Below are 25,261 nucleotides of genomic sequence, written 5' to 3' on the forward strand. Positions count from 1 at the left end.
GCCAGATGCCGATTGTAGAATGGTACTCCTGTAGAATGCCAGATGTGGAATGGTCCAGCTTTCAATTGCCAGATGTGGATTGGTTTGCTGCAAAATGCCAGATGTGGAATGGTATTCCTGCCAGATGCTGAATGTGGAGCGGTTGGCCTGCCAGATGCCAGATTTGGACTGGTCTGCCAACGAGATGCCGGATTTAGAATTGACTACCTGCCAGATGCCGGATGTGGAATGGTCTGCCTGTCAGAGGCTGAATCTGGTATCACCTTACTGCCATTTGCCAGCCGTGGAATGATCAGCCTAACAGATGTCGGATGTGGAATTGTCCACCTGGAAGATGCTGGATGTGGAATGTTCCTCTGCCAGATTCCGGATGTGGAATGGTACACCTGCCAAATGTTGGAGGTGGAATGGTCCTCATGTGAGAATCCGGATGTGGAATGGACTTCGTGCCAGTTTCTGGATGTGGAATGGACTGCTAGCAACTTACAGAATGTGGAATGGTCCTTTGCCAGATGCCGGATGTGGAATGTTCCGCCTGTCAGATTCATGATGTGGAATGGCCTTCCTGGAAAATGTCCGATGTGTAATGGTCCATCTGAAATATGCTGGATGAGGAATAGTCTGCCTGCCAGAAGCAAGAAGGAGAATGGTCTTCCTGCCAGTTGCTGGATCTGGAATGGTTCTTCTTCAATATGTCGGATTTCCAATGGGTCACCTGCCAGATGCCGGATGTAGAATGGTCTTCCTGCCAGATGCTGTAACTCAAATTTGACAGTTAGGAGATGGTTTAACAGTGATGTACTGTAAACTGAAGCAGATATTATGATACCAGGTACACAGTGTTGAGAGGGTTTAACAGTGATGTACAATAAACTGTGCCAAATACAGTAACACGGGTCTCATAGTGGGGAGAAAGATTAACGGTGATGTTCAGTAGAGTTAGACAGATCCTGTGACAAAGGTTTCACAATGTTGAGAAGTTTAAATAGTGACGTACGATAAACTTTGGTGGATATGGTGACCGAGTTTAAAGTGGAGAGATGGTTTAATGGTGATATACGGTAGACTCAGGCATATTTTGTGACACTGTGTTCACAGGAGTGAAATGGTTAAAAAGTGATGTACGATAAACTGTGTCAGATACTGTAACACCAGGTTCACAGTAAGGAGAAGGTTTAATGCTGATGTACGGCAACTGAGGCAGAGACCGTTACACTGGGTTCACAGTGGGGAGAAAGTTTACAGTTTTGTACAATTAACTGTGGCAGAAACTCTGACAAGAGGTTTCCAGTTGGCATAAGGTTTAACGGTGCTGTAAGATAAACTGTGACAGATACTGAGACACCAAGTTCACAGACGTGAGAATGTTCAATGGTGGTATATGGTTGACTGAGGCAGGTACTCAGACACTGGGCTCACAGTAGTGAGAAGGTTTAACGGTGATGCATGGCAGACATAGGCAAATAATGTTACACCGGGTTCACAGTGGGAAGAAGGTTTAACGGTGATATACGGAAGAATGAGGAAGATACTGTGAGACAGGGTTCACAGCAGCAGTGAGAAGGTTTAACAGTGATGTCCAATATAATGTAGCAAATACTGTGACACTGGATTCACATTTGAGAGATAAAACAACAGTGATGTATGGAAGACTGAGGCAGATACTGTGACACCAGTTACACAGTGGGGAGAATGTTTAATGAGGATGTATGGTACGCTTTGACAGATACTGTTCACACCAGGTACACAGTAGTGAGTAGGTTTAACAGTGATGTATGATAAATTATGGCAGATGCAGAGACACCAGGTTCACAGTGAGGAGAAGGTTTTATGATGTTCGTTAGAGTGAGACAGATACTGTGACATTGAGTTCACAGTGGTGGAAGATTTAACAGTACGATAAACAGTCCCAGGTTCTGTGACACCTGATAACCATTTGGTAGTGGATTTAACAGTGTAGGATTATGTGTAGCAGATATTTTGACAGAAGGTTCAAAGGGGAAAGAGGTTTAATGGCGATGTACGATAATCTGTGGCAGATAGAGAGACAATGGGTTTACAGTGGGGAGAAGGATGAACAGTGATGTATGATAAACTGTGGCAATACTGTGACATGATGTTCACAATATTATGAAGTTTTAATGGTGATGTATAATAAACTCTGGCATATACTATGACCCCGGTTTCACAGTGGGGAGAAGGTTCAACATTGATGTACAATAAACTATGTCAAATACTGTGACACCGGGTTCACAGTAATGAGAATGTTTAACAGTGATACACGAGAAACAGTTCCAGATATTATGACACCGGGTTCACTGTGGAGAGATGGTTTAATGGTGATGTATGGCAGACTGAGACAGATACTATAAACTCCATGAGATACTGTGACACCGGATTCAGTGTGGGGAGTGGTTTAATGGTGATGAACAGAAGACAGGGGCAGATACTGTGAAACCGGATTCACAATGGGGAGAAGGTCAATCACTGCTGGACGATAAACTGTGCAAGATACTTTGATCTTAGGTTCACAGTGTGAGAAGCTGTCACAGTAATGAACGATGAACTGTGTCAAATACTGTGACCCCAGGTTCACAGTGGGGAGAAAGTTTAATGGTGATGTACGGTAAATTGAGATGGATACTGTGGCACTAGTTGAATAGAGGGAATGAGTTTAAACAGTGATGAACGATAAACTGTGTCAAATATTGTGACACTGGGTTCACATCCGTCATACGGTTGAACAGTAATGTACGATAAACTGTGTTTGATACTGTGACACCAAGTTCACAATAGGGAGAATGTTAATGGGAATGTAGGTAGATGGAGACCGATACTGTGACACAGATTTCAGAGTATGGAGTAGGTATAAAAGTGATGTACAATAAACAGCGGGAGATACCGCATTCACAGTGGGGGAGAAGGTTAACGGGGATGGATGGTACATTAAGGGAGATACTGTGGCACCAGGTTCACAATGGGGAGAAGGTTTAACGTGATGTACGGTAGACTGAGGTAGAGACTATGACACAAGGCTCATTGTATTGTTAATTTCTCTTCATTACAACATCTAATTTATATTCTCCATTTTTTTTGTGGCAACTTCCAAACTTTCCATAAACTTCAATTCTAATCAGATTTTGTTCATTTAAATAGGTCACCATTAAAAGCCCAAATCATTTGGTCTCTAAAGTACGCCTCACAAAATTAAATTCTTTACTTGGGTTTGGTTGCAACAGCTCTTCAGTTTGCTTCATTATTTTTTCAGTCCCTCATTTTGTGTTTTCTTTTTTGCCTGTGCAGCTTCACCAAATGGGCATCCAACTCTCTCTTCTCAGCTTGACCCAACGTCTCCTCTGTAAACTTAAGCAAACCAAGGAGACCAAAGTTAAAATTTTCATATTTGCATTTTCAAAAACACAAATGGTGCTGTGACTTGCAGTTTCACATCTTAATCCCTCTTGCTAAACTTGCAAGCAACTGCACCTCATCCTACAGCTGGAAAATTGCATAGAACTGCTTGGTTAAAGCAACGATTCCACCCAGTCACCCCATTAAAGGCCTCCAAGTTAACAACAGATAGCAACCTGAAAGTTAAATACAAAGATCTGTATCAGGAAGATTAACGGGCTTTAAAAAAAAATCATATCCACTCATGAAAGAAAACTCATCAGGGAACACCAGGCTTTTGTTGAACAATTCCTGTTGTATTCCTCAAAATGGTTTGATCTTGATTTCAAGCAGTCATTTGGTGAGATTGTTGGTCCAGAACAAACCCTGCCCACACACTCCCTTAAATACCTCCAAAGTCCTGGCTCAGCTCTGCTCCATGCTAAAGCTATCAGAGCTTTACTGAAGAGGTAACTGACTTCAGATTCTGGTACGTTGAGTCAAAAACACCCTAATACTTGCCTGAAAAACACACCTCTCTCTGAAAACCATCAAGAACCTTCCTGAACTGTAATCATTTATCTTTAGAGAACCAAAGCCTGGTGAACTTAAATTCTGTGCACAGTATCAGAATGGCCTGCAACCAGTGAACTTGGAGGAATGAGACTGTGAACTAAAGAACTTTTCTGAACTTACACACACATTACACACATGTGCACTTAGAATTAGAAGGGGGTTAAGTTAGATAAAGTAAGTTGAAGTAGTAAAATAGTGATAAGTTAAAGTGTAATTCCATTTTCATGTTTAAAAATAATTAAAATCAACTTTTGTTTAAGTAACCATTTTTCAGGTGAATATCTATTTCTGCTGGGTTTTGAGATCCTCTGGTCTCGTAACACAGCACCAAGCTTCTGAACAACCTTAATTCTTAAAGTTATGATAATAGTCCATTAATGGACCCTTGAATCTTTTGAAAGTTATTATTTTACTCCAATTTTTTTTTAATATCGACAAGACATAATATCATTTAACCGTTGTGTATGTGTTGTTGGAGAATTGTCTTTCCATTCAATCAGAATTAGAGTTTTGGATGCCGTATTTGAGAAAAGATGTGCTGGTGTTGGAGGAGGTTCAAAGATGATTTACTTGAATATCAGGAATGATAGGGTTAGTTTATTAGGAACAATTGTTGACTCTTCCACTGTACTAGTTGGAGTACAGAAGGATAAGGGGGACCTCAGAGGCATTTCAAATGCTGGAAGATATGGCAAAGATGCTTCCCATGGTAGGTGACTCTACGTCAAGAGAGCATAATTTCAGGATAAAAGGGTGATAAAACAGATGTGGAAAAATTGATTTTGTCAATGGGTTGTGAATCTGTGAAACTGAGATCATTGGGTATATTTAAGGCAGAGATTGACAGGTATTTGATTAATCAAGGAATCAAGGGTTATGGGTAGAAAGTTGGGCAGTGGGGCTGAGTGGAAGAATGGTGGAACAGACTCGATGGGCCTACTTCTGCTCCTAGACCTTGTGATCTAAATCCTGTGGAAGACCTAGACAACCCTCCTCTTGTATTCCATTCATAGAAAACAGTCTACATGGTGGTTTTATGTCATGTGAACCCATTTCCGATTGAATGCCATGTTACAAGTGACCCAATGCAAATTCTGCATTGACAGGACTACAGCTTCCTGATTTTAAAAATTGTTATCGAGCAGCTCAAATGAGATTTCTTGCTTCCTTTTTTGAAAGAGAAACATTGACATCAAATAAAATAGGAGAGAGAAAAGCAGAAGAATTTATCTACAAGTGGGATTTGATATTAATGGTTGGTGATAAAGATACACCATTTTGAAACATTTGATTAATATATGGAATAAAATAAATGATGAAATTGGTCTAAGTGAATGTACATCACCCAGAAAGGCTTTGATTCAAAATCGTCGTATCTTTTTCAAAGGATCATAAATTTCTGGATAGCTGGTTTTGTTTCGTAAGGGGATTATAAATTTGGAAGATTGTTATGAAAAGGGGTCAACTAATGTCATCAGAGCAACTGATAAATTATTATCATATAACTCATAGCAATCTTTTTTGCTATTTCCAACTACGAGCATATTTGAAGGATAAGTTCGGACCAACCATGTTATACTGAAATAGAAATTCTTCCTAGAGGAATTGTTAAAAAATTTACTTCGATAATGGCCTCTTCATTACAAGTAGGAACTTTTAAATGAGGAGTTCTTAAGTCGAGACAAAGGTGGGAAATGGATCTGAATATTGTAATTGATTGGCAAATATGGGCATATCCATGTAAGGATCTCAATGTAAGACATAAATTAGTTCAGTTTAATTCTTTTTACATCAGTAATGTAGCAGATGTCAGCAAGGATTTTATCTGAAGCTGCTCTTGGAGTAAGGTGACTCAGGCAGTTGGATATGAAAAGCTCTATAGGAAGATAATTTGGCCACAGAGATCACGTGATCCAAGGGAGTTGTATTAATTCACTTCAACTCAGCATTTTGGATCTATTGACCAGAGTTCCACACCACAGCAGTGATGAAGGAATTCACAACTAATTTTTTTCTTCTACAGTTACTTCTTACACCAGAGAAATTGAATAGAATAAAATCAGAATTATCAGATCAATGTTTTAGGTGTGGTGAAGATGTAGCAACTTCCTTGCATTCAACCTAGCTTTGTCCTTATGCAAGATCTTTTTGGGGAGAATTACAAATTTTTTGGAACAAGTTTTAGGAGTGGTTTTTCTGCAAAATCCAACCTTACCCTTATTAGGAAATATTGAAGGAACAAGGCTCAAATTTAAACTATTAAAGTATCAATTGAAATTTGTTAAATTAATGTTAGCAGTGATGAGGAAATGTATTGCACTTACTCGGAAATCAGATATATTTTTAGGGATGCCAAGATGACATGCAAAATTTCAAAGTTTTATTCCTTTGAAAAAAATGACATTAGTTTGAGAAATATATACTCTATGTTTTTGCAAATTTGGCACCTGAATATTCAAATATTAGACTTCAATTTATAATAATGCCCTTTCCATCCTTCTAGACATACGAGATTCTCCTCTAAGTTGTAAAATGTTTATTTAGATGTGTTGGATTTCCTCGCCACCGCAAACTCTGGGGAAGCGGAGAACTAACACAGGGCACCAGAAAACAGGAAGACCACACACCATCAACATCTGAGAAGCAGAGGATTCAATCCACAGGTCAGTGACCATGGAACCAGACCAATGAGGGGTTCTGCTGCTGAAGGACCCACGTAGGTGATAGGCTATTGGAAATTAGAGGAGAGGAACCCAAGCAGGTTGTGGGCTTCTGGAGAAAGCAGTCAAGGAACTCACACCAGGCCGTGGATTGCTAGAGACTGGTTTGAAACTGGCTAAAAGAGTATCAGGTATCAGACTTGTGATATGAGTGGGTGCTAATCCTCAACATTCATTGGAGCGCTTTTATCCCTAACGTCGAAGTACTCGAGATGGCAGAGGTCGACAGCATCGAGTCCACACTGCTGAAGATCCAGCTGCGCTGGGTGGGTCACACCTCCAGAATGGAGGACCATCACCTTCCCAAGATTGTGTTATATGGCGAGCTCTCCACTGGCCACCATGACAGAGGTGCACCAAAGAAAAGGTACAAGGACTGCCTAAAGAAATCTCTTGGTGCCTGCCACATTGACCACCGCCAGTGGGCTGATATCGCCTCAAACCATGCATCTTGGCGCCTCACAGTTCGGCGGACAGCAAACTCCTTTGAAGAAGACCGCAGAGCCCACCTCACTGACAAAGGGCAAAGGAGGAAAAACCCAACACCCAACCCCAACCAACCAATTTTCCCCTGCAACCGTGTCTGCCTGTCCCGCATCGGACTTGTCAGCCACAAACGAGCCTGCAGCTGACATGGACATTTACCCCCTCCATAAATCTTCGTCCGCGAAGCCAAGCCAAAGAAGAATTGGTTCCTAATCGTGTCAGAGGTTCAAAACAGGAGCACGCATTGCCAATGACTTGGATTAGTCTGTGAGCATTGAAAGAGAATACACAAGCCCTCAGTGACTTGGCCCAGGGATCAGGGTGGGGGGGGGGGGTGGAAGAGGGGAAGGGGGAGAGCACGACTCTCTTTTGCTTCTTTCTCTGACTGCAAGAGGCATTTCAGGCAATTTCTGCAAATGGCGAATCTGTCTGCCTCACAGCAGGAAAAAAGCAATTTTGTGTGATATGACACTTTTTAATTACATGACAGTAAATTGTCTCCTGAAATAGAGAGAGAGGTTCAAGTTTCAAACTATTACAAACTCAACTTGCCAGAGCTACCTGGATTATATCTCATCCCCCTTTTCCTTTGCAAGGACACCATTGATTTTATCACAACTCCTATGCTCCATCTGACCAGTGACAGATTATATATTTAAAAATTGTACATTGACATGTTTTTGAAATAGATGGATTGTAGGAGTTGTGTAGGTCACAAACACAAACACTTCACAAAACAGCTCATACTTAAAATGCAAGTTTTAATGGTTCTTGAGATACTGAGAAAAATGGAATGTTTGCTTTATTAAAACCTGAAGAATTTGTGAAGGAAGGAAAGATTGCTGGTCAAACGGAGAGACCATCTGTTGATTAGGTGTATTTTTTTAAAATTGAAACTAAGTCAATAGAGTGCTGAGAGATGGCAGCGGTTTGAATAAGCAAGTTCTTGATTCAAGTTCCTGCGCAGACAGGCTGGAGTCCATTGGCTCATGATTCATCCTTTTGAAGAGACATAGTGGACTTCAAAGGAAGAAATGGTGGCACTTGTCATGTGATGAGACATTTTGGAGAAACATTACAAACGAGATGCAGAAGTTGTTGTCCATCCTGTAGGGAAGAGAGGATTGAACATACAGTCATCAGAGATGGTACAGTTACATAGTCTTCTCCTTTGACCAGGAGTAACAAGTGGATTTTAAGGAGAAAGACCACTTCTGTCTCTTTGAGATCAAGAGGGCAACCTCGTTGTGTCCATGGAAATGGCCACTTTTGAAGAATAAAGTAAAAGTGATCTTGTATTTGCAACATAACCATTTTTAAATGGTGACTGAGTTCAGTCCTTGACTGGGTTTATGAAATCATTGTGGAAGAAAATAGCCACTCCACTCTCTCTTTGAAAAGAGAACAGATTCATCATGTGGAAGAGATTCGGAAACCTCCTGCAAGAGAGGAAAATAAACTCTCACAGAGTAAGTTTCAGAGCAATGTTTCTTCATCCAAGAAATTCAGACGAGTTTGAAAGAGGACCGATGACGATGTTTCCAAATACTTCAGTAGCTTTTGAGCCACAATTTCCATGGACAGGGTGTCAAATGACTCAAATCCAGATACAAACCTTCACAAAGCTCAAGTCAACCAGGAGATACAAACTCCTGACTCCAATGTTGCTGTGCACATTTGCTACATTATTGAAGTCTCACATTGCTTACAACAGATATTCAAAGTCAAGCAATAACTGAAATAACAGAATATTACAGGACGGTACAAGCCCTTTGGCCCAAAATGTTGTGCTGATCTAGATATTTCTAACAAAAAAAATAATACCCTGTAGCGGCTACTGCGGTAGATGTTACTAAATAAAGGCAAACACACACAAAGGTAGTCAACTCAAGACTGGTTTATTGCAGACATACACAGACCTTTTATTTCCTGCCTGTTAATGAGCTTGTTAGTGAATACCTTCTGGTCCACAGGACCAACAGGTTAAAGTTACGAGCCATTAGCGCCCCGCACCTTTATGCAGGGGCTTCAACTGATCCACTTGCTGTACTTTGGCACCCAGCTCTGTTAGCCCGCGATCTGTCAATTAAGTCTATGAACTGACGGTGGCGGTTCATAATACCGCGCTGTGCACTCGCTATATCACACCCCCCAAAATCGTCACTATAACTTAAGATGCCAGATACGCTTGATTTAGGCAGACGTCCATGTCGCCTGGGTTGATGGCACTGAACTGATGAAGTAGGGTCGTATGGCGGGTTTAAGTCTGTCCATGCTGAATAGCTGTGGATGCCCCCCGATGTCCAATGTATATACCACTCCATATCTCTTAATGAAACAAAATGGTCCTTCATGTGGTTTTAATAAGGGTGCCTGTGGAACCTGTCTTCGTATGAATACGAATTCAGTGTTTAATAGTGATTGGGGCACTTGTTGGCTAGGTTTGCCATGCCAGTTGGTGGAGGATGGTTTGCTGTTAGCAATACCCTTGCGGAGTTGTTAAAGGATGTCCATGTCTGAATTGCTTCTAAAGTGAATATCTCCTGGAACCATAAGGGCCGGACGAAACATCAATTCTCCAGATGATGCAGACAGATTTTCTTTTGTTAATACTCCTAATAGAACCTAATGTAGTTCATCGACTCAGTTGAGACCAGTGCGTCGGGCCTTCAGTGAAGATTTAAGTTGATGATGGAAACGTTCCACCAGGCCATTGGACTGCAGATGGTACGCAGTAGTGTGGTGCAACTGTGTACCAAAAAAATGAGACAAGGAAGCCCATAATGCCAAAGTGAACTGTGGTCCACGGTTATGTGTGTCGGCACATCCAATTTAAGATGAATGTTTTAGCATATGCCTCAGTGTTACTGACTGGTAATGGAATGGCCTCTGGCCAGTGTGTGAAGTGGTCAACTACCGTGAGAATATCCCTCATGTCCTGTGATACTGGTAATGGTCCAACCACATCCACATGCTCTAATCTTCTGCGTATTGTCAGGAAAGACTGCAGGGGTGCCTTGGTGTGGTGCGGAATTTTCAGATTGGCAGGATATACACGATCGGGTCCATTGAGTGATGTCTTTTTTCAGCCCATGTCACATGTACTTATTTGACATTACTTTGACTGAAGTCCAGATGGATGGGTGTGATAGATTGTGAATGTCATGTTGTGGTGCCACCTGTTGAATGTCGAGTCCAGTGATAGCTATACTGTGTGCCTGTATATCCGGATCCGCAGATTGTGCTGCAGCCAGTTCAGCAATGTTGACTCCACCTTGAATATGGCACACACTTGATCTAGAGAGCACATCTGCGACCAGATTGTCCCTTCCTGAAATATGACGTATGTCCGTAGTAAACTCCGAAATGTAGGACAAATGTAGTTGTTGTCTTGCCAACCAAAGATCTGTGAATTTGCTCAAGGTGAAAATTAGAAGTTTATGGTCTGTGAATATGGTGAAATGTCGACCTTACAAGATATAACGAAAGTGCCTTATAGACAGATAAAGTGCTAACAGCTCTCAATCAAAGGTGCTGTATTTAATTTCTGCTGGTCTTAGATGACGACTCAAGAAGGCAAAGGGCTGATAATGGCCATTGACGTATGTTCCAGATCTGCACTCACAGCTGTTCCTGAGGCATCAATGCAGTTTCAGGATTTGGATGCGCAAGCATTGCTGCTTTGGCTAATAATTATTTGGCGGACATAAATGCAACCTCTGCCTCTGAGGTCTAGTAATGTTTTTGTTTGGAGCAGAGATGATGTCAAACAGGGGTTGCAGGATGTCAGCAATCCCAGGAATAAATCTGTGATTAAAAAATTATCATTCCCAAAACCTTTTCCAGCCGTTTGACAGTGACAGGTCTGGAGATTTTATGGATGTCGTCTTCCTTGCCTGATAATGGAGATATGCCGTCTGCTGTAATTTTATGCCTTAAGAATTCTATGGTTCACTTGCCAAATTGACACTTCTCAAGATTAATTGTCAGTCCAAAGTCTTGGAGCCATTGGAAAAGGCAGCGCAAATGGAGGCGGTGACCTTGCTCATTTTGACTGCTACAAGGAAGTCGTCCAAATAAATAAGCGCAAAGTCTAAATCTCTGCCAAGAGCGTCCATAAGCAACTGAAAAGTTTGCATGGCATTCATACCAAATGGCATTCTGAGGAATTCATAAAGACCAAACGGCGTAATAATTGCTGTCTTGGTCATATCATTCTCATGAATTGGTATCAGATAATATCCCTTAACCAAATCAATCTTTGAAAGTATGCGGCAATGATGTAGATGGGCGGCGAAATGCTGTATGTGTGGAATTGGGTATCTGTCAGGTGTTGTGTCATCATGAAGCCTACAGTAGTTGCCGCAGTGTCTCCATCTGCCTGTCTCCTTGACTACCATATGCAAAGGTGAGGTCCAAGGGCTCTTTGAGCATCGGATGATACCCAATTCTTCCATTGCTTTAAATTCTGCCACAATTTATCAAGCACCAGACGCTGAGCCCTGACATGGGCCAGTGGGCCTGATGTGTCTATGTAATGAGACCCACCATGGACTATTCTTGAGGCATTGGAGTTCAGGGTGAGAATATGGGGAAATTCAGGGAGTAGACCAGTATATGCATCCATGTGTAACGTATGTACTCCGAGCTGTGAAACTCTCCCCTTGATGCACGCCAGTGGATATGTCTGAAAGATGGTGATGTGAACTAGTTTACTCTGCTTTATGTCTACCAATAAGTTGTGGGAACATAAAAAATCCACACCCAAAATAGGTTGAGCGACAGAAGCGAGGACACAATTCCAATGTAACGTGGTTCCACCTATTCCGACTCATCTAGTGCCAAAACTTGGAATGGCAGTTTCATTCGCCCCTCTCAGGGTCAAATGCTGTTTTTTGAGTCCTTTCAAAATAGGTCGGCAAACTAAGTTCAGCACCTGTGTCTACAAGAAATTTGTGCTTACCTGCATCGTCCTGAAGATACAATAGGCCTGTATATATGCCAGCTTCCAGCGCTCTTGTTTTCCGACTTCTTTTTGTAGTAGGTACATGCTGGATGCACTTATGGGCATAGTTTCCCCAGTGGCGATGGTAAAATCACCACTCTCGATGTACATCAGCATGTTCCTCTTTCTTGGTTTGGACTGCAGATACTGGAGTTTGGTAGGATGCGGGAGATGCTTCTGCAACAGAAACAGGATGTATTGGGGCAGATTCTTGTGTCGGAGTACGATAGAGCCTGTCAGCCTCTTGAGCCACGTCATGGAGATGGTGAAAATCCATGTTACCAATGTGTATGGCCACGTGAGCGGGAATTTTTGACAGAAATAAGGTTTAAAAAAGCAGACAATGGGAAGGACCATCTGACAATGCCAGCATCTCATTCATCAGGTATGATGGATTCTTGTCAGTTTGGCCTCCCACGTTCAAATCCACGCTCATCAAGTAAGTTCCAATGTGTCAAGAAGAAACTACCGGAACCTGGTGCCCTGGTCTTCTGCTGGAGGATGAGCAGAAAACTTGCTTACTGGCAATGCAGTGGCCACGCCCAATGTAATCACGACTTGCCAAAATTTTGTGTCTTCCGCCATTATACCCCAAAAATGAAACTGGGTTTCAGCTTGAAGAAACCAAATTTGTGGCTGATGTGTCCAGAAAGGAGGCAAATGAAGCCCAACTGCATTAACTGTCATGGCGGCAGCAGTTGTTCCTGCTGTTGAAATGTCCTCCTTTTCCATAATGATTCATATTCATTAAATCTTAACTTTGGGATCACCAATGTGTAGCGGCTACTAAATAAGGGCAAACACAAACAAAGGTAGTCAACTCAAGACTGGTTTATTGCAGACATACAGATCTTTTATTCCCTGCACGTTAATGAGCTCATTGGCGAACAACTGCTGGTCCATAGGACCATCACGTTAAAGCTATCAGCTTTATAGCCCTGGGCCTTCATCTGATCCACTGGCTGTACTTTGGCGTCCAGCACTGTTAGCCCACAATGTGTCAGGTAAGTCTGTGAACTGACGGTGGCGCCCTCTACAACCTGTTTTTCTTTCACCCATGTATGCCTGTCTAAGAGTCTCTTAAATGCTCCTTACGTGATATTGTAATGAATAAATACATTTGGAGAATTTGGTAATATTTGCGATTTTGGTAAGATTTAGTGTAGGTTACATACATACATACATACATACCTTTTAAAACAGATCTTATTTGAAACATTGAAGATTTATGCACATACACAAGTAGGTGTTAACCGAACTGATGTCATAAAATGAATGACCATTGTTTGGAAATGGAGCCAGGATGGCTGCAAGTACCTTTCTGCAGGGTGCTTACAGGAAAGTCACTCCTGGGTTTTGTTTATCTAACAACAGCTTGAGCAGAAGAAAGAACTCCTGTTGTTTGGAATAAGAGGAATGGAACTCTGTGGTAGCTTAAAGAAAGAAGTTACCATCTGGAAAACCCTGACGGGGCAAGTTTGATCAGCGAGACATTGAGGTGACTCATGGTGGTACCTCAGTTGTGGAAATCCTGGAACAACAAATCACTCTCTGCAAACCCTACAAGAACCTTTACCTGAGCGGTAAACATTTACCTTTCGAGCACCAAAACCTGGTGAAATTTATACATGATCAATTCTGTGCACAGCAGAAGAATTGCCTGGATCCAGAGAACTTGGAAGTAGGAGAAGAGAGATTGAACTGTGAAACAAAGACCTTTTCATAAAATTTAAACACATTACAAACATGTGTGCTTAGAATTAGGAGGGGGTTAATTTGGGTTAGTTAAGTTAAAAGTTTCATTCTATTTTCATGTTTAAAGTTGATTAAAAAGAACTTCTGTTTTAAAAACCACATGTCCTGGTGAATGTCTATTGCTGCTGGGTTTTGGGGTCCTTTGGACTTGTAACAATATCTTCTTAGATAATGACAATTTGGCCTGTTCAAAGTAGGAAATGGCTTCTACTAGCAGGAGTTTCTATTTGAGAAAAAATATTGATAGGTGGCTGGCCACATGTTTCCTAAAAATTAATACCCTCTCCCTCCCTAAACAACATTCAGCCCCGTGACATCTTTCTGCATTGCATTACTGGGACCACCAAGGACCTGACCCATTTCCCATCTCTCCTTGCAATGCCAATATGGCAGCTCCCATTAAGAACAGACAAATCACATTTTAATTCAGCAAGCAAGATGAAAATCATCCTGACATCCTGCTTAAAAAGAAGGGGAAACAAACCTTCCTAATTTTGTCACTTCATTTTAATTTTGATTCACATGGGGCATTAGTAAAAAGTGTCCCATCCATTTTGTCACCAAATTATGAGTAGAATCATGATCGCTGTTCATGAAAACCCAAAACCTTCAATGTTACACAGATAATCTAGGAAGAATTCTGTAACAAAAGTAAATAAAACATTGAAATAATTTCCCCCTTATAAACACAGACATTGTAGTGCCAAGCAACGGGGCAAGCAAAAAAGGCCAAATCTCTGCAACACTCAGACAGTCCAAGATGGCACAGACACCCCTTCATTGCCAAGAAGGAGCCCGCGTCTAGCACCATGTGCGGGCTGAGGAGTCCTTCACTTCGTGTAGCGGCCAGCCGGCCGGAGAGTGACGTAATGATGCAAGTCTGCTGGAAGTCAAAGGGTACGTCAACAGAAGTGGCCAGGCCAGCAAGCACATGTGGGGAATTTAAACCAGTAAATCCAGTCTTTGTTTTACACTACCTTGTGTGGACGTCTCTTTATTTGGTAGCGCTGCCGCAGCGGATGCTACATGGTGATAACTTCTTACTTGCTGCAACCAAATAGGTCTGCAAGATACACCAACCAAAATAGAAAACATGACCAGAAATTCAGAGATCATAAATTTAAAAGGTGGTGAAATCTTTACGCTGTATTGTTAACACCAAAGTCCCTCTATTTTTCAAGGCATTCGGACAAGTAACTGAGAAACATTACATTTTAAACACATGGTGTAAGGGATACTTGAATGTGAGGAGTCAAGCAAGTGCTAAATAAGGATGAAGTATAATGGGTTAACTTAAGGATAAGGGATACTGGAATGTGAGGAATCAAGCAAGTGCTCATTAGAAATTAAGTTTTATGGGTTAAATCAGGGTGAAGGGATGCTGGAATGGGAGGAAGGGTTAGGAAGGGTTAGGAAGGGTTATAAAAGTATAATAAAATAAGTATCTTCAAAACAGGATAGCAAGTAAATAGCTTTAGCAAGTCTTGGGGATTGGTTAATGAGTAAAGAACAAAGACATGATATTTCCTGGCTAACAAGTTTGCAGATAGGCACATAAACTGATAAGAAGTTAGAATCCACGTAGACAGAATTACCTAATGCTAAACCAATGCAGGAGGCAGAAGAATGTTAGGGGGAAGGTATCTCTGTACTGAAATGTAATGTATAAAAGTTGGGTCTGCCTCAGTATCTGTGTGTATTCCCAGGGTAAGGGGAAGCACCCAACTTTGCATTGTTGTAATAGTATAATAAAGATCTTTGTTCTCAATTTTATCTCGAGCAAATTCTGTGAAGATACTTCTGCTTCCCACACGGTAAGTCAGGATCAGAAGGGGAGGAACATTATTGTTCAAGTGACACAACTTTAAAAAAATATCATCTATCTTGATGAAGAATGTGATCCTACATCAGGAAAAACGGATGGAATCAGACACATTCTATGAGCATTGGGAAGCAAAGAAAAATGGATTGGTTTTCCATCCCTTCCGAAGCGACCCGACTTGCGACCGTCATGGAGCCCGAATGATCAGTCAGATTCCAAAACGGTCGCAAGTCGGAGATTTCCCCCGTGTGAGGAGCCCTGAAGTCTAAGAGCCTATTTTTAACATCAAATGATTTGCCAAATGAGAACAGAGACATGTGCGGATTGAGTTTGTAACTCAGTGTCTCGGGGTCCATCGGCTGGGGGCAGCCATCTTAATTTCTGTGCGCATGCGCGAGTCATCAGTTCGCGCTTGCGCTAAGCTTTCGCTTTGTGGCCGTCATTTGGCACATGTGTATCAGCCGCACATGCGCAAACCGAACGCCAAGTGGCGAACCCATCGCGCATGCGCCAACCAAAGACGTTCCAATCTCCTTCTTACCCCTCTCCCGCCCCCTCCCGCTGCCAGTTACCCCGCGGCCTCCGGCCTCGCACCGACGCCTCAGCTCCACCCAAACACCCTGTCGGTACCAGCCTCTCACGGGTGGGTCCCATCGGGCTGCGAGTCGCCCGCTTTCCCTGGACCGCGCGGCTGAGGAAGGTCCCGGCGCCGCCGCTAACTTCTTCCCGTTAGACCCGCTGTGACGCGACGGACCCCGAGCAGAAGACGCCACCGCCAACTTCCCGCCTCCTCACAGCAAGAGCCAATCAGCCCGCGAACACGCCCATCAATCTAACCCTACTTCAGCTTCCAATTCAATAGCGGCCTCACCGAATCAGCCCATTCGCTTGTGCAACTGAAGCAACCAATCAGCGAGCGATACAACACAGCCACACCCAATCAGCATCGCAAGACAGAAAAGAGAGGCAGTCGAAGGAGCAGGAGACCCTTCGGCCCTTCCACTTACTACTACCCCAACTATCAAATCATTGGGAAACACAGGATCACTTTGTGCTGGCTCCTGGATTCCTCTGATCTCAAGAAATACATTGTACCCCAACTACAAGGGAGACTATTTATTATCAATCGCTCCTTCATCTTTATTACTGCTTCCAATTTAATAGAGGACATAAGTGTTGTGTCAGCCAGCTGGACCGCCTCGGGGAACCTCATGGAGCAAGCAATCATGGTGAGAAGGCCCCGTGGGAGGCCGGTAGTGACCCTACAATGTCAATGTAGACGTGGCTGAAACTATGTGGTGCTGACTTGAATGTCTGGGGGTGATGCCTTCACGTATGTCTGCATTTTGGTCATCTGGCAGAGTGTGCAGGTCTTGGCCCAGTGACAATCTGTTTCCGGAGTCTCTGCAAGACAAACCTACTGACCACCATTTTGACAGGACTGATGGCTGGGTGCGTTAGGTTGTGCATCTCATCAAAAACTGTCATCTCCATGCTGCCGGCATGATGAGGCAGGGTTTGCCATTGAAATGTCGCAGAGGAATGTCTACTAATCAGGGTCGATGGCAACATCCTCCAGCCTGAGCCTTGAAACTGCTGTGCTGCATGCAAGGATCTCAGGGTCTTCCTGCCATCACCTGCCTAGGGCGAAATAGTCTATTCCCTGGGACAGGGCCTGGACAGACTTGATTGCGAGGTGAGGTAGTGCGTCACCCACGATGTGTTGAATGTCTGTCGTGAACTCAGACTCATATGAGAGGAGTCGCTGCTGCCTGGCCGACCACGGGTCCAACACTTTATTGAAGGCAAAAGTTAACGGCTTCTGGTCCATGAAGACTCTGAATTGTCTACCGTCCAAAAAATACCTGAGTGCCTGACAGCCAGGTACAGCACCAATTGCTCTCAACCAAAGGTGCTGTAGTTGAGTTCAGGTGGCCAGAGGTGTCTGCTAAAGAAGGCCAGGGGCTGCCATTGCCCTTCGATGAATTGCTCCAGTGTGCCTCGTACTGTTGTACTGGAAGCATCTACTGTGAGAATTTGGGTGTTTCTGGCCTGGCGTGTACCAGAAGGGTGGTGTTGGCCAGTGCGTCCTTGGCCTTCAGGAAACCCTCCAAATCCTCATTGTCCCAGGTAATGTCTTTACCTTTCTCCACAAGATGCGGGCCACTAACGATATGAATCGTTGATAAAAATTAATCGTACCGGTGAATTCCTGCAACCCCTTCACTGTGGGGGGAGGTTTGTGGAAGTACAGAACAGCCTCTACCTTTTTAAGCAGGGGTTTAGTTATGTTCCTATTGATTTGACGCCCCAAGAAGTTGAAAGTTTCCAGCCTGAACTGGCACTAAGCAGTATTTATAGTTAGTCCAAATTCCTGCAGACGGGCGCACAGTCACCTTAGATGGTCTCTGTTTAGCTTCATTGCCACCACTTTGACACCTTGTGGTTACTGCCACCCTCTGCTGTTGGAGAATATCCTCCTTGGTCTCAGTCCCTCAATGTGACTAAGAACCCCTGAAAAGCACCTAATGTTTGGCCTTCATCACCACTCCTGGCAAGGCATTCCTGGCTCCCACAACTCTGGGTAGATACCCCTGATACCTAAACCTTCCTCCCTTTGCTTTGGGCAAATTTCATCATGTTTGCTACCCCCATCTGGATTTCAGGCAGACCAAAGGGCATCTTTCACCGAGTTTCTGGTCTTCCAGCAGCTCTGGATGCTCTGCTCAGGGAACCACCCCTATGTATCCCATCGAATCCTAGACTCTCTATGTCAGCAATTCTCTGCTGACCATTGCCTGATGCCCTTTTGGTCAAAATTGTTTGTCAATGAAACCATTCCCAGGAAGGTGATGTGGCAAAGTCCTGCTGACTGGGACATTGTGTGGTACCAGGGCCAGACAAATCTTCCGCAACACCTGAACCAGGTAGAACCTCAGCACATAGCAGCTTTTGGTGCCCTTGCTCTTTGGTTCCACGCACAGCCACACACAATCATGGCCATGCCGGTTACACTCTTGCCCCCATTGATTGATGACGAACATGGTCCTTCTCCAGACTCTACCCATTTTGGACCCCCACATGAAGAGGAAGACTGTTTTGGGAATTGCCAGGGTGAAGGTGTGGGGATGGGCCACACCTGCCCCACGTGCAGCAGTACCGAGAGTTCCTTGCACCTTGCACCTGGCACCTGGTTATCAGATTTTCGCCGATTGATAGAGTTGGGCATCTCTGTGGTTCTCGCTGTCTCCTGGATATGGGGGTCTCTGTACTGCTCCTGGTCTCCTGGAGCTGGGGGTCTCCAAAGTGCTCACCATCTCCTTGAGTTGGTGTATTTTTCTCCACCAGCCCCACATGACAACCAAGACCCCTGGATGGAGGGCAGAGGCACAGAGAGATCAGAGCGAACACGGGTAGTTTCAACAGGTTGGGGTCAATCCAGGTGCCTGGTAACGGGAGGAAACCAAGGGGGAAGGAGGATGCAGGTCATTCGATAGCAGGACATTGCGAGAGAGTGGATTCCTCGGACTCTTGAGGAGGGAAGGCGCTGGTTGATCCATCGGTTTAGGGGGGGAAGGGTATAGACATGGCAGCTGACTGGAATTGTCAGCGGGGTACTGAGACCTGGTGGAGGAGGGGAAGGAGGGTGCAGTTGTATTCCGACGAGAGGGTGCTAAGGGAGAGGCAACATGGGTGGAACCTCAAGACAAGGGTCCCCTGATTGTTTGCAGGAATGGGATTTGTGAAAAGACTCATAGATATCCAGCACAGAGCATCTTTTGTCACCCTGCCATCAGGAAGGAGATGTGGAGGTATAAAAGCAGAGCAGCCAGGCAGGGAAATAGCTTCTTCTCACAGGCCGTGAGATTGACAAGGCAACATGAGCTGGATGGGAGCAAAGAATGAAAAAGGGGAGAGGAATATGGACTGATTACAACAGCCTAGCCAGCAGGAGAGAGGGGCCGAAGGGCCTGTTTGTGTGTTGTCTATCTGGACCAGCCTTTTGTGTTCAAGCTTTAAAAAGCCAACCCATTTTTTAATTTAATAACAATGGTACAGAATGAATCAAGAGACAAGACGTCTGTCCAGCAGCGAGCATCGAAGGCACTTCCTGAAATGGAGGCTCTGGAACCACAGGGAGGTTCTGGCTGCAATGAGGCCTTGCTTCTTCTGCAAGGAGGAGAGGAGAGGCAGGGGAAATGCAGGGGAACAGGTGGTGAGGGAGGGGATAGGGATGCCTTCCTCCATTCACCTCCCATTTCCTCTACTCCGTAGCCCTCCTCATTCCCCTGCCCGTTCCCCTCCCCAACCCCTCAACACCTGGACTGGTCCCAACATCCGAAGCGAGGCAACGACTGCACACTTGTAATAGGTTGTCGGGGCGCCGGTAGCAGGTTCTCCACCTCCCCCGACTGAGACATTGGTTGGAGTCTAGAAGTTCTTCTTCTTGCTGAGAGATATTTCCACCCCTCAGAGAGTCTCAAATCTCAGCAGTGGGACCATGGCTTATATTACCCAAAAGTTTGTTTACTTATAGCTTATCTCTTTGAATAACTGATTTAATTATCTTCAAGGTCTCCTGACAGTCTGTGACCAACAAAAGACAACTGCATCTCTGGGCCTCATGGTGGAATTTAGATCATGTCTTCTGATTCACATGTATACATTCTTGCATAAGCTGGTCGAAATCCTCCATTACAATTCCATAGAATGAATTTGTGATGTGATTTATAACCACTCTCTAACCTTGTTATGTGAGTGAGTCCCACATTCTGAACTTGTTATATCAGTGAGATCGACACTGAAAATGTTATGAGAGTGAGTTCCACAGTATAATCTTGTTTTCTTAGTGAATCCCACATTGTTAACGTTATGTTAGTGAGTCCCACAGTGTAAACTTGTTATGTGAGTTATTTTCGCAGTGTGACCTGGTGATGTGACTGTGTCCCACAGTTTGACATTGTTGTGTCAGTGAGTTCGATATTGAAAATGTAATGTTAGTGAGTTCCAGAGTGTAACCTGGTTATTACACTAACCTTGCTCTGTGAATCAGTTTAAAGTGTTACATTGTTATGGAAGTGAATTCCTCAGTGTCGTCCTTGTTTAGTTAATGAGTCTCAGAGTGTAACATTGGTATGTGAGTGAGTTCGACAGTATGACCTTGTTATGTGCGAGATTCCCACAGTGTAAACTTGTTATGTGAGTGAGTTCCACAGTATAAACTTGCTATGTAGTGAGTTCCACAGAAACTGTAGAAGAAAAACTAGTTGTGAATTCCTTCTTCACTGCTGCAATGTGGAACGCTGGTCAATCGTTCCAGACTGTTGAGTTGAAGTGAATGAATAAACTCCCCTGGATCACGTGATCTCTATTGCCAAATCAGCTTCCTGTAGATCTTTTCAAATCCAACTGCCTGAGTCACCTGACTCCAGGTGCTGCTTTCAGATAAAATCCTTGCTGACATCTGATAAATGATTGATGTATAAAGAATTATACTGAACCAATTTATTTCTTACATTGAGATCCTTATATGGATCTGCCCATATTAGCCAATCATATACAATATTCAGATCCATTACCCACCTTTATCTTGACTCATGAACTCCTCATTTAAAAGTTCCTACTTATAATAAACAGGACATCAGAGAAGTAAATTTTTTAACAATTCGTCTTTATAAGGAATTTCTATTTCAGTACAACATAGTTGGTCCAAACTTATCCTTCAAATATGCTCTTCATTGGAAATAGAAAAAAAGATTGCTATGAGTTATACGATATTTATTTCTCAATTGCTCAAAGGACATTAATTGACCCCTTTCATAACAATCTTCCACGTTTATAATCTCCTTACGAAACCAACTATCCAGAAATTGATGATCCTTTGAAAAAGAAATGAGGATATTGAATCAAAGCTATTCTGGGTGATGTACATCCACTTACACCAATTTCATCATTTATTTTATTCCATATATTAATCAAATGTTTCAACAATGGTGTATCTTTATCACCAACCATTAATTTCAATTCCCACTTTTATATAAATTCTTCTGCTTTTCACTCTCCTATTTTATTTGATTCTATTTTAACCCTTTCAAAAAAGAACCAAGAAATCTCATTTGAGCTGCTCGATACTAATTTTTTAAATGAGGAAGCTGTAATTCTGTCAATGTAGAATTTGCATTGAGAGAAACGCAGCGGTCTTTAGCGATCTTATTGAATTGGTTAAAATGGCATAACATGAGAGCAAATATTCCGGAGGAGTGTGGGCCACGTAACATGGGATTCACTCGGAAATGGGTTCACATAACATAAAACCATGATGCAGAAGAGGTTGTCTTGGTCTTCCGCATGATATAAATCACAAGATATAGGAGCAGAAGTAGGTCCATCGAGTCTATTCCACCATTCTTCCACTCAGCCCCACTGCCCAACTTTCTCCCCTTAACCCATAATTACTTGACTAATCAAATACCTGTCAATTTCTTCCTTAAATAAACCCAATGACCTCAGTTCCACAGATTCACGACCCACTGACAAAATTTGTTTTAAATCGACACCCTTTTATCCTGAAATTATGCTCTCTTGTTCTAGAATTCCCTACCATGGGAAACATCTTTGCCATATGTACTCTGCTCAGGCCATCCAGCATTTGAAATGCCTCTGAGGTCCCCCTTATCCTTCTGTATTCCAACTAGTACAGTCAAAGTGTCAACAAATGTTCCTCATACACTAACCCTTTCATTCCTGATATCATTCCAGTAAATCATCTCTGAACCTTCCCCAACACCAGCACATCTTTTCTCAAATACGGCACCCAAAACTCTAAATCTGATTGAATGGAAAGGTAATTCTCCAACGACACATAAACAACAATTAAATGATATTATGTCTGTTGAAATTTACAAAAAATTATTAAAGAGTCAAATAATAACTTTCAAAAGATGCCGGAGCCCATTTATGGACAATTATCATAACCTGAAGCTTGGTGCTGTGTTACGAGAACAGAGGATCCCCAAACCCAGCAGCAATAGATATTCACCAAGACAAATGGTTACTTAAACAAGAGTTGATTTTAATTATCTTTAAACATGAAAACAGAATTACACTTTAACTGATCACTATTTTACTACTTGAATTTACTTTATCTAACTTAGCCCCCTTCTAATTCTAAGTGCACGTGTGTGTAATATGTCTGTAAGTTCAGAAAAGTTATTAGGTTCACAGTTCAATCTCACTTCTCATTCCTCCAAGTTCACTGGTTGCAGGCCATTCTTATACTGTGTATAGAATTTAACATATATAAAGTTCACCAGGCTTTGGTGCTCTAAAGGTGAATGATTACCACTCGGAAGGTTCTTGTTGGTTTTCAGAGAGAGTTGTTCAGGGAAGCATTAGTGTTTTTTTTGACAACGTACCAGCATCTGAAGTCCGTTATCTCTTCAGAAAAGCTCTGATAGCTTAAGAATGGAGCAGAGCTGAGCCGGGACTTTTCAGGTATTTAAGGGAGTGTGTAGGCAGGGTTTGTTCTGGACCAACAATCTCACCAAATGACTCTGCTTGAAATCAAGATTCAAACCATTTTGATGAATACAACAGGAATGGTTCAACAAGAACCTGGTGTTCCCTGATGAGTTTTCTTTCAATAGTGGAAATGATTTTTTTTTAAAAGCCCGTTAATTTTCCTGATACAGATCTTTGTGTTTAACTTTCAGGTTGCTATCTGTTGTTAACTTGGAGGCCTTTAATGGGGTGACTGGGTGGAATCTTTGCTTTAACCAAGCAGTTCTATGCAATTTTCCAGCTGTAGGATGAGGTGCAGTTCCTTGCAAGTTTAGCAAGTGGGATTATGATGTAAAACTGCAAGTCACAGCGCCATTTTTGTTTTTGAAAATGCAAATATGAAAATTTTAACTTTGGTCTCCTTGGTTTGCTTAAGTTTACAGAGGGGATGTTGGGTCAAGCTGAGAAGACAGTGTTGGATGATTTGGCGAATCTGCAGGGCAAAACAGAAAGTACAAAACAAGGGACTGAAAAAATAATGAAGCAGACTGAAGAGCTGTTGCAACCAAACCCAAGTAAAGAATTTAATTTTGTGCAGCGTACTTTAGAGACCAAACAATTTCGGCTTTTAGTGGTGACCTATTTAAATGAACAAAATCTTATTAGAATTGAAGTTTATGGAATGTTCAGAAGTTGCCACAAAAAGAAATGAGCATATAAATTAGATATTGTAATTAAGATAAATGAACAATACAATGAGCATGGTGTCACAGTATCTTCCTCACTCTACCATACATTACCGTTAAAATTTCTCCCCAATATGAACCGATGTCAAAGTATATACCAGAATTTATCATACCACACTGTTAAACCTTCTCCGCATTGTGAATCCGGTGTCACAGTATCTGCCTCAGTCCTCCGTACATCACCATTAAACCTCTCCCTAATGTGAACCTGGTGTCACTTTATCTGCCACAGTTTATTTTACATCACCATTAAACCTCCTTCTTACTGTGAACCCAGTGTCACAATATCTTCCTCAGTCATCAATACATCAGCATTAAACCTCTACCCACTGTGAATCTGGTGTCACTTTATCTGCCACAGTTTATTTTTTTAATCACCATTAAACCATATTCCCACAGTAAACCTGGTTTCACAGTGTCTGCCGCAGTTTATTGTATATCATTTTTAAACCATCTCATTACTGAAAATGCGGAGTAACAGTATCTGACTCAGTCTACCGTACATCAACGTTAAACCTTATACCCACTGTGCACCTGGTGTCACAGTATCTGACACAGTTTATAGTATATCACTGTTAAACCTTCTCACTACTGTAAACTCGGTGTCACTGTATCTGCCAAAGTCTACTGTACATGAACGTTAAATTTTCTCCCCACTGTGAACCTGGTGTCACAGTATCTGACACAGTTTATCGGACATTACTGTTCAACGTTCTCACTGCTGTGAACCCAGTGTCACAATAACTGTCTCAGTCTCCCGTACATCATCGATGAACCTTCTCCAACTGTGAACATGGTGTCACTGTATCTGCCTCAGTCTTCCGTACATGACCATTAAATTTTCTCCCAACTGTGAACCTGGTGTCACTGTATCTGCCTCAGTCCTACCATACGTCACTGTTAAACCTTCTATCTTCTGTACACCTGGTGTCACATTATCTACCTCAACATACCATACATCACCGTTAAACCTTCTCCCCACTGTACTCCTGGTGTCACATTATCTACCTCAACATACCATACATCACCGTTAAACCTTCTCCCCACTGTACTCCTGGTGTCACATTATCTACCTCAACATACCATACATCACCGTTAAACCTTCTCCCCACTGTACACCTGGTGTCACATTATCTACCTCAACATACCATACATCACCATTAAACATTCTCCCCACTGTACTCCTGGTGTCACATTATCTACCTCAACATACCATACATCACCGTTAAACCTTATTCCCATGTGAACCTGGTGTTACAGT

At 42.6% G+C, this 25,261-nt stretch overlaps 1 protein-coding gene and 1 long non-coding RNA gene across 2 annotated transcripts; one reads left to right on the forward strand and one right to left on the reverse strand.

The window, feature by feature from the left end:
* Positions 1-3,118: 3,118 nt before the first annotated feature.
* On the reverse strand, positions 3,119-17,248 carry LOC138756859 (uncharacterized). Its single transcript, XM_069923252.1, has 4 exons — positions 17,176-17,248; positions 16,327-16,541; positions 12,136-12,354; positions 3,119-3,363 (listed from the first exon to the last, which is right to left on the reverse strand). The coding sequence occupies exons 1-4, from the start codon at positions 17,246-17,248 to the stop codon at positions 3,265-3,267; spliced, it is 606 nt and encodes a 201-aa protein (XP_069779353.1). The 3' UTR covers positions 3,119-3,264.
* Positions 17,249-17,850: 602 nt separating this feature from the next.
* Positions 17,851-24,013, forward strand: LOC138756553 (uncharacterized). Its single transcript, XR_011353153.1, has 2 exons — positions 17,851-17,884; positions 23,691-24,013. It is a non-coding gene; the product is annotated as an uncharacterized lncRNA (long non-coding RNA).
* The last annotated feature ends 1,248 nt before the right edge of the window (positions 24,014-25,261 follow it).

This window comes from Narcine bancroftii, chromosome 3 (assembly GCF_036971445.1).
Source record: "Narcine bancroftii isolate sNarBan1 chromosome 3, sNarBan1.hap1, whole genome shotgun sequence".
NCBI lineage: Eukaryota > Metazoa > Chordata > Chondrichthyes > Torpediniformes > Narcinidae > Narcine > Narcine bancroftii.

Coding starts and splice junctions, on each gene's coding strand:
- LOC138756859 (XM_069923252.1), bottom strand. CDS start 17,248: ATGGAGATGACAGTTTTTGATGAGATGCACAACCTAACGCACCCAGCC. Junction 16,542..17,175: donor TCCTGTCAAAATGGTGGTCA/GTAGGTTTGTCT, acceptor TGCTGTGAGGAG/GCGGGAAGTTGGCGGTGGCG. Junction 12,355..16,326: donor GCGAGGCCGGAGGCCGCGGG/GTAACTGGCAGC, acceptor TTTCTGTTGCAG/AAGCATCTCCCGCATCCTAC.